This window comes from Pollachius pollachius (genome assembly GCF_949987615.1).
Source record: "Pollachius pollachius genome assembly, chromosome: 5".
NCBI lineage: Eukaryota > Metazoa > Chordata > Actinopteri > Gadiformes > Gadidae > Pollachius > Pollachius pollachius.
The window spans coordinates 28361651-28371463 of NC_136938.1; the positions used below are offsets into that span (position 1 = coordinate 28361651).

Sequence of the window (9813 nt, forward strand, 5' to 3'; positions counted from 1 at the left end):
CATTTGTTTATTAACAACATAGCAAACATGAAGTTGTAACAAGACTCATGAACTATTGTAATATATTAAATCTTTACATTAATGTAATGAAAAGGGCTTATATATAAAATGATCAAAGAGAAGACTGATAGTTTAAGCTGTTCAATATTATTAAGCCTAAATCCGACCAATAAGACCCTGTCAGACCATTAAGACCCTGATAGACTGTGATGCAGACCATCAAAACCTTTTTTGTTTGCATTCGGTTGACAACGCTGGAATAGCCTCAGCTTGGATATGGGGATGGGCAAACCAATTTTCCTGACCGTATGTCAGAAGGCTGAGGATTTATGAGTCTTTAAAGTTTTAAATTGATTGCTTTAGCGCCCCCTATCATCCTATTTTGATTGACTTTACCCTGGTTAATCTTGACCCATGCTTATTTAAGTCCACCAAGTTTGGTGATGACTCAAGTTAACCCCGCCTTTAGTCACCAAACATTGATTGGGCTAATTTTGACGTCCAGCCAGCATTTCGTTACAGGTTCTTGGTTTAATGTCTACAGGATCTCATGACTGTAGAAGAAAGGGGTCAGGAAATATGACTGTCCAAAGTCTGCATTTTTAGTTAATTGTTATTGCTCCCCCTATCGCCCGATCTGGGTACAATTTGGAGAGGTTAAATGTTCAGTTAATTTTTATAGCGCTCTCTATAGCCTGATATGGATACAATTTGTAGGGGCTCACCTTGACCCATTTGCCTTTGACTACACCAAGTTTGATGAGGATTGGTTTAAGTAAACATTGCTTTTTGGCATTAAGTTAATTTTGGACGATTTTGAGCCTCTAGCGGCCATGTTTTGTCAATCAACTTCATTTTACTTGAGCAGTTGGAACTTTGGTCCCCAACAGCCACCAAGTTGGTCCCGCTCAAATCAAACATTCCTTCTATGAACTGCCATGATTTTAGTCACAGGCCACGCCTATTTCGATGCCACACCCTATATATGTTGACTCTATCTTGTTTAGAATTTGATTCTGAATAAATTTTGTATTGGACTCAAGATCATAGAAGTCCATTTTGATGTTGATATAAGCATTTAAGTCTTTACGTGTTTTAAACCACACCCTTTTTAGAAGTCAATGGCTCCTTGGAGCTGTAGTTTTTATAGAACAGACTTCGCTTTATGTCAGATTGATTGGTTCCATAGAGGATAGCTGCTAAAGATTTTTTGTCTAAGTGAAAAAACCTAGGATCCTTAAGGAATTGAGTGTTTTAACAAAGTTCAAAATATTCGTAAATCTATCCTAATAAAGTCATAGGTTCTTGAGGCATATTTGTTCAACATGAGGATATGCATGTGTTGACAAAGTGTCATGACTCTAAGTTAAAGCGGTTATGAGATATGTTTGTTCAAAGTTTGCATTTTTGGACTGTTTCTATAGTGCCACCTTTGGGCCAATCAGTGTAATATTTGCTTTCTGTTAATCTTGAGTCAGCCTCTACAGCTGTAGTAAGTTTCATAAAAAGCATGCCAGCGGTTTAGGCTCTTGTTGGTTGTGAAATAATGCTCTTGTCGTTCTTTTAATTGTGTTACTCTGACCATTATGTTTGATACTGTGGAAAGTATGTTAATGAATGATTCAGAGCATGATGCCTTTTAAATGGCATCACTTTTGGTCTTGTGTCTTCATTTTTCTTAAAACAATTGTAGCTGAACATTAACATAGCCAAATTAAAGCCAATAGCTTCAGTCATTGAGGGCAAAAATAGGACCAATGCTAGGCCCAGATTTTTTTATTTAGTTTTACAAATCAAGAGTAGGCCTGATTTGACTAATTGCCTTTGCATCCTTTCCTTCTGGCCTTGAAGTCCAAGGCATGCTGCCCACCAGCTTTCAAAGTCCAATGCTGCCACTGGTGGATTTGTGTAAATTACAACAATTAAAAACAACTTGAGTCTCACATACTTATGCCACCATACGCCACTAACAGTGCAAGCAGGCCAATGGCAACCAAGCACGCAGTCCTTCCTCCCTCACTTTAAAAACCACCAGCTGCCACTGATGTGTATACATAGGTATATACAAGTAAGTGTGGTATCATAGACGGACACTGCATTTTTTTTTCATACAATTTAAAATAAACGTATCATTCAAACTAAAAGGTAACCAAAAAACACAAACAGATGCACATTTATAATATATATCATATATCTCATCTAAGATACATATTATAAAAAACATTCTGGAAACAACAATCATTTACATCAAGGTTACGATATCTCTGCAATATCAAAGTGAACCATATTAGAAAGATATCAGAAGATTAAAAATCTTTACAAAAAATAATTATGAAATAAAACTTTTGGTATGAAATCTGAAGATAGAAGAGGCTCATCTATTTTTTTGTCCACCTTAGAACGAGTGATACCTCTTAGATTACTGTGTTTTCTTTTGATGGCTGAAATAAAAACAGAAGAGAGAAGAGAGTGAGACGCAGAAACAGAGGTAACAGCAGAGGAGAACATTAGAACGACTCCTATTGGCTGCCACCTCATCATCTATTCATCACAGAGATCATGGCTACATGAGGCTAATAAAGTTAGATTTCCTTTATAGGGGAGAGGCATGAGTGACAGCATAACAGCCACAGTCGGTTCACAATGTAAGGGTGAATCATGTAACAATTACCCCAATGAATGCAATACCTCTGAATCAAACTCAAAGAACCGCTTCCAAAGTAACACAACCACTGTGGTTCCTCTCAGTTGACCATTGGCTTGTAGATAGATTGACTAACAACTGACAGATGTGCCCCTTATCTTTCTAGAGGAACACAGAGCAGACTTTCTAGAGGAACACAGAGCAGCCTTTTTGAACGCAGAGAAGACACCGCAGACATCTGCCTTACCTTTCTAGAGGAACACAGAGCAGCCACTGCAGATGCAAAAACCAGTATGGAGACGATGAACAGCAAGATGGATGCCGCCAGCATAAACAATTCAGTATTTCTCTGAAAAAACAAAAAGAAAAGCATATTATATTATATTGTATGTTATGGATTTGAAGCTTCAGACAACTATATTTTCAGTGGAAAAAGATTATGGACTACATGGAGAAGATAAAAATAGCCATAATACTAAAATATAATTTCATACAAAACACACAATAGTTAAACATTCTTACCAAATGTATACAACCAAGGTGGCAGAGAGGGAACGCAAATAGTACACTAGCAAAGAAATGAAGAACACTTCCAGCGACGGCCGAGAGAGCCACCAGCACGTTCATCCCCAACGCAGCGCCCACCTGAAACCATCAGGAACAAGTTACAGCTAAACCCACGAACGAAGATGAAGTTATGTACAACAGAAAGTTAGAGTCATTTCCTGATTGTTGCTGGCTCACCTTGGCCCTGGTGGGTTTCCGGTCAGCAGCGATGGTCAGACCCCCAGCAGGGATGTACTGTAGGGGACAACATCACCAGAGCTCTTTGGTTCCACTGGTAAACAGGAAGTACTGAGCAGTGAATCAGGATGTGTGGCTCTGCTCCACTCCTAGCAGGAGCTGCTTTACAGCCACACGCCTGCAGGCTTCATAGGGCAAGAGGACCAGACTATACTAACCCTGACCTGCTCCTTAGTGGAGCTGAACTCACCACTCTCACCAAACTCACCACAACACTGGGAGACCAAACTCACCACAACACTGGGAGACTAAACTCACCACAACACTGGGAGACCAAACTCACCAAAACTTCAAGATACAAAAATATATAAACTAAAGAGTACATGGACACACATTATATAGGCTACTAAATAGTGCATAAGCACATACACATTATATAGGCTACTAAAGAGTGAGGCTACATAGACACATACACATTATATAGGCTACTAAAGAGCAACTGTGGTTGAAACAATGCATTGAGACTTCCCCTAAAGGTTACTTACGATGAGGATTCCCCAGAAGATGATTGCTGTTACGTCAAGGCCGACATCGACAGCCAGATACGCAATTGCGGTCAGTGCCATGACGATCCCAATTGTCACTTCAATCGCCTGTTGGGAGATTACAGAATCAATGTCATTATTATCAATTATCATAACTAATAATTCTTATTTATTATTATTGCAGCCAGTATACTCGTGTGTTTGTGTGTGTGTGTGTGTGTGTGTGTGTGTGTGTGTGTGTGTGTGTGTGTGTGTGTGTGTGTGTGTGTGTGTGTGTGTGTGTGTGTGTGTGTGTGTGTGTGCGCGTGGTCTCTTACTCCGAGTATTGTGGGCTTCAATCGCTGGAACTTTTCGAGGCCCTCAAAGGCTGTTGGTTCATTCTGGGGAGAAGCCAATTGTTCTCCTCTCTCTCCGCTCTCCATCCTCAACTCAAGGCTTTCTCCTTCAACAAGACTCCCAGACATCCCCAATGCAACCCAGATCAACACGCTGTCCTTCGTCTGGTCTAAGCGTCAAATTCAGAATACCGATCTGTTGATAAAGAATGAAACCTTGATGTTACCGCAGAGTTCAGTTTAAATGAGATCCACAGATGGTGGAGGCTTAAATACATGCCTCTTCCTCTGTTGCTTCATCCACATTTGCTTAATGATTACGCTTGCGTAATAAAGGATTTTACATGTTGAGGCAATATTAACTGGTAAACACGTCTTCCTACGTGTGGTTTGCCGCGATCAAATGGGTAAGGTAAGGGTTAGGTCAAGGTTCGATTTAAATCAGGGTTAGGATTAGGGTCGGTAGACTCTACAGGCATCTCCAAACGGCGGACTGCGGTCCGGACCAAGTGACGGTCCTATCCGGACCCATGACTAATTTAAAATAATGCATTTTTGTTTTTGTTATATATTTCACTACACAAAGCATGATTATGTTAATAAAGACATTTCTCATTGAAACACAAGTTTAAAGGCAGAATAGTCCGTAGTGCAGCATCAAAACAGCAACAAGTAATGACATTCACAGAATGAAGATCATGCACTCACTTACTTTACCCCTTCCCTCCGTCTGTCACGGCATGTGCGTAATAGCGTCACTCAAAATATAGCCAATCAAATCGTTTGTTTACCTGAAGAGCGATTTGGAATGAGAAAATGGCTTGCTCGAAAATTAGGAAAGTTGACCACCAAAACAGACATTTTAAAGATGAATGGGCTGACCAATACATGTTCATTCTCCCGCAAGGCAGTACTAAACCTTTGTTGTGTCTTTTATGTGTTGAAACCGTGGTACTTCGAGGAAAAGTATCCCCAGAAGTCAGACGTTAGAGCGCGGAAAATGTCCGAGCTGAGAGCTCAGTGTGAGAGGTCTACTCGAGTCTTCACACACTCACTTACAGGCCAGCAACGTGCAAATGAATGCTCACTTAAGATTGCATGGATTTTTGCAACATAAAATAACTTTCAGTGACCGACTGTTGTGAAGGAGTGCTTGACCGCCGCTGCCGAGACGTTACTTGAAGGTTAACAAAGGGATGAATTGTGTGGAAAAAATAAAGCAAATCCCAATGTCAGCTGCAACGACAACCAGAAAATCCGAAATGTTATCAGATGACGCACTGTCACAGCTTGATGCGGCTGTTCGGAGTGCCCCATCCTTAGCCATCGATGAGTCTTCAGCTGTAAAGGATAATGCCTAGCTTTTGGTTTATGTGCGATTTTTTTCATCAAGACAAGAAAGAGATCTGTGAGGACCTGTTGGGTCTAACACCACTTGTGACACACACAAGACGAGAAGATATTTATGAGGCTATTAAGGAGATGCTGTCAAAGAGGGGGATTGAACTAACAAAGGTTGTCTCAGTCACTACAAATGGGGTATCTGTTTTGCTTACTTGAAATGTAGGCCTAGTGTACCTGTTTTGCTTACTTGACATGTAGGCCTAATGCACTTTTTATGTTTACTTGAAATGCAGGCCTAATGTACCTGTTTTGTTTACTTGAAATGTTAATATGCGTTACTTTGTCTTGTTAAAAGTAAGCTATTTGGAAATTGAAAATAAATACATCTGAAATTATAAGGAAATATGCCATGTTGATTGTATTTGACAAAAGTAGGCTATTAGGACGTGGTAGGTTAGAGGTTCGGACCTTTCTTGGAAGGATTTTTTAGTAACTGGACCCCTGCTCTATGAAATGTTGATACATCGACGGCTTGTGGTTTACCGCATTACCAGAACACGTATTGTGGTAGCACAGCGCCCTCTGCTGGCGCGTCGGATGCATGGCAAGTAAGTAAGTACGCAAGTAACTATCCATCCTCGGCGTTTTGGAAGATGATGGAACATATAGGTCGATGTAATTTTCCCCAAATTTCCCTACAAATCAATAACTCTGGAACTGGCAAGTCACATTTGGAGAAAAACAAATGGTGGCAACAAATGCGTTGTGAGCCGATCTTCAATGATTACAGGGTAGACAGTAGTTATCAGTTAGGATGGGCCAGAATTAACAATATGTGGCGCTATAAAAAGCCTTTGAAGTGCAACATACTCCATTTAATCCATTTAACATAATCCATTTCCACTAGGAAAGAAACTTCTTATAGATAGGATAGAAGATATAAATCTTTATTGTCATTGCACAGGATACATACATGGCAGTACTCTTGGTGCTTTTTAAAAATAGTTGTAAAAAGAATACAAAACAATACATTGTCCAGCTATTGTCATGAACAACTTTAAAGGTTAGCGATCCTAGCTCGGGGTCCTAGCTACGTGAACTTTGTGCTTCAGAGAACAATAAGACAATAAAAGGTCATAAAGGACTGTTAATGAACAGCTCTCTGGCCTCTGCCCCAACCTCAAGACATTTATTTCTTTATTTCATCAAGTTTAGTGGCATGGGTTTGATTTTTTAATTCTGTTTGAAAATATAATCTTTTAATATCAATCAATGTAGTCTGGGCTATAAAGAAAACATGTAGAGATAACCAAATTAAAAACGGTTAAGGACTGCTGTTGAATAAAGGGTGGATGTCTTTATGGAGGTGCTAATGATTGGGATCCATTTGAAGCATTTAGAATTCCTGAAGTCAACATTATTTCTTATTTTCCATTCTAACTCTGTATTAAGTCCTAATGTCTCAGAGCGTCCTCCTAACTTGAGTGTCGCAGGGACAACAAGATCTCTTTCAGGTCCACTTGGGGGATAGTGATCAGATCTGTTAATGATAAACCTGTAATCAGACAGTATTCATATCTTTTAATTTTTAACCTGGGATCAGAGTTCAGTCATTGGGACGGTACGGGGAGTTGGTCTCCTTCAGGATGAGAAGCCTTAGGTTGAAGAGGAATCACTTGAGGTGAGTGTTCAAAGGACCAGAGGGATCTTTTGCAGTAAGGAGAACCGTTTCAGTCACTTGACATCCAGTTCGTCGGTGGGCTGATTATCCACACATGAACCAAAGTGAGTAAAGTTATGTCATTGGTATTATTTATAGCCTCATATTCTGGGCAAGTTAATGTGTATTCAGTTTAGATAAAGTTAGAGAAGATGACTGTGTATACACATTACATACTAACTTTAATATTCTGGCATATATGAACACAGAACGCATATTACAAGATTACTTTAGGATTCTTGGGTATATTATCATATAAAATAACATTAAGTTGCCGATGATGGATAGTATTCTTAAGACATGATTGTATAGCAAAGGCCAAAGCAGCCTGTTCTAGCCTTAATGAGGATACAATGTATTGAATACAAACTTATCTTTATTGTTTGATGAGATATTGTTGTCGGGTTATGCTGATGAATGTTTATCTTTTCTAGACCTCCTGAATCTGTAGGGTACAGACCGCCTCTGGAGTTTATTAACAAAGAGTTCAGAACTAAGGAAGGATTCCGAAGAAACTTCCTGTCTAGACATCCGCTAAGATGGCTGAAGAAAACCCTCCTCCTCTCAAACATTTCCTGACTTGCAGCGTGTGCACTGAGATCTTCAAGGACCCGGTGTCTCTGAGCTGTCTCCACAGCTTCTGTTCCAGCTGTCTCCAGGACTTCTGGGCCCAAGCTAAGAACAAGAACTGTCCCGTCTGTAAGACGAAATCCTCAAAGGATGTAGTCGTTAACTTTTCCATCAAGGAGCTCGCTGACTCCTACGCTGGAAGACAGAGGTCTGCCCCCTCTGAAGAGGCCCAGGTGGTCTGCACTGAGCACATTAAGGATATCAAGTGGTTCTGTAAAGACGAGCAGAGAGCTGTGTGTCATGTGTGTGAGTTCCCTCACAACCAGGGTCACACGCTGGTTCCTCTAGAAGAACAAGTCCAGGAGCTGAAGCAGCAGCTGAGACCTGACCTCACGGCTCTACAGGCCAGGAGGAGGAGACACCAGGAGCTGGAGGAGACGTATGAGGCCATGGTTCCTCACCTCAAGGCACAGCGGGTGAAGACCGAGAGGCGGATCAGAGCAGAGTTTGAACAGCTTCACCGGTTCCTGAGAGAGGAAGAGGAGGCCAGAGTGGTGGCCCTGAGAGAGGAAGAAGAGCAGAAGAGGAAAAGGATCCTCCTGGAGAGGAAGACCCTTCAGGAGCAGATCCAGTCTCTCTCAGAGAGTCTCTCGGCTGTAGAAGCAGACCTGCAGAAGGACGGCCTGTCGTTCCTCAGCGCTTCCACGCGCTCCCGGACCAGGAGAGAAGATGGGGCAGAGGACCACCTTCAGCCCCATTATTCTGGACCCAAACACTGCAGCACGCTGGCTCTCTCTGTCTGATGATCTGACCAGCGTGAGAGTTAGCGATGTAAAGCAGAATGCTCCTAACAACCCAGAGAGTACGCTGAGGTTCTGAGTTCTGAGGGCTTCAGCTCAGGGGAACACTGCTGGGAGGTGGAGGTGGGAGACCTTCCTCTCTGGAGAATAGGTGTTGTTAAAGAGTCAGTGGGCAGGAAAGGAGAGCGTACTGGTTCACCAGATAATGGAACCTGGTGTTTACTCAATGACAGTGGAAAGTACAGTCAGGGTGCTGGTGAAACCCTGACATTGAAGAGGACTCCAGAGAGGATCAGAGTCCAGCTGGACTATGATGGAGGTGAGGTGTCCTTCTACGACCCTGAAGACATGACTCTCATCTACACCCATCAAGACACTTTCACTGACAACATCTTCCCTTGATTTAGTCTTGGAGCAGCAGGTGAAGCCCGGACCAGAGCTGTTAGAGTGTGTGGTGTCTCCTCAGGCACTCAGCTCTAGATTGACCTGTGTGTGTGTGTGTGTGTGTGTGTGTGTGTGTGTGTGTGTGTGTGTGTGTGTGTGTGTGTGTGTGTATGTGTATGTGTGTGTGTGTGTGTGTGTGTGTGTGTGTGTGTGTGTGTGTGTTTGCCTGTAGACTCTCTAAACCAGGGGTCACCAACACAGGACCCGAGGTCACCAGGGCGCCCGCGGGCCTGTTCTAAACATAGCACAACTCATTCTGGAACAACTCTTCCCACCAAGTCATTGTTGATAATTGTGAGAAATCATTAACATGATCAGTGTCTTCACATAGATTAGTAACATTGATAATAATATATAACTAAAGGCAAACTTAGCAAATGTGTTATTTCAGAAGTTTATCCAACTGGGTGCCCGTCGTATGACTCAGTACCCATGAAGCAGCTCTCAGGTTCAAAAAGGTTGGTGACCCCTGCTAGTATGTAGAAACAGGCGCGTCGTTAGAGGCTATAGCCCCGGATCTTTTGGGAATAGCCCCGGATCCTGTGCCGTCAAAACTAATAATAATAATAATAATAATGAGGAAAATAGCCCCGTAGAGTATACTTCTTCGTGGTTGCATTACCAGCAGCCATAGATGCAACATTATAGCCAGTGAAAACCGCAACAT

General features: G+C 41.8%; 1 protein-coding gene and 1 pseudogene across 2 annotated transcripts; one reads left to right on the forward strand and one right to left on the reverse strand.

Moving 5' to 3' along the window:
- Positions 1-2351: 2351 nt before the first annotated feature.
- LOC307075476 (uncharacterized protein) lies at positions 2352-4428 on the reverse strand. Its single transcript, XM_079736077.1, has 6 exons — positions 4251-4428; positions 3934-4041; positions 3389-3445; positions 3167-3289; positions 2892-2993; positions 2352-2441 (listed from the first exon to the last, which is right to left on the reverse strand). The coding sequence occupies exons 1-6, from the start codon at positions 4395-4397 to the stop codon at positions 2415-2417; spliced, it is 564 nt and encodes a 187-aa protein (XP_079592203.1). The 5' UTR covers positions 4398-4428; the 3' UTR covers positions 2352-2414.
- Positions 4429-7871: 3443 nt separating this feature from the next.
- On the forward strand, positions 7872-9104 carry LOC307076161 (nuclear factor 7, brain-like; annotated as a pseudogene). Its single transcript has one exon. The product of its transcript is annotated as a nuclear factor 7, brain-like (transcript).
- The last annotated feature ends 709 nt before the right edge of the window (positions 9105-9813 follow it).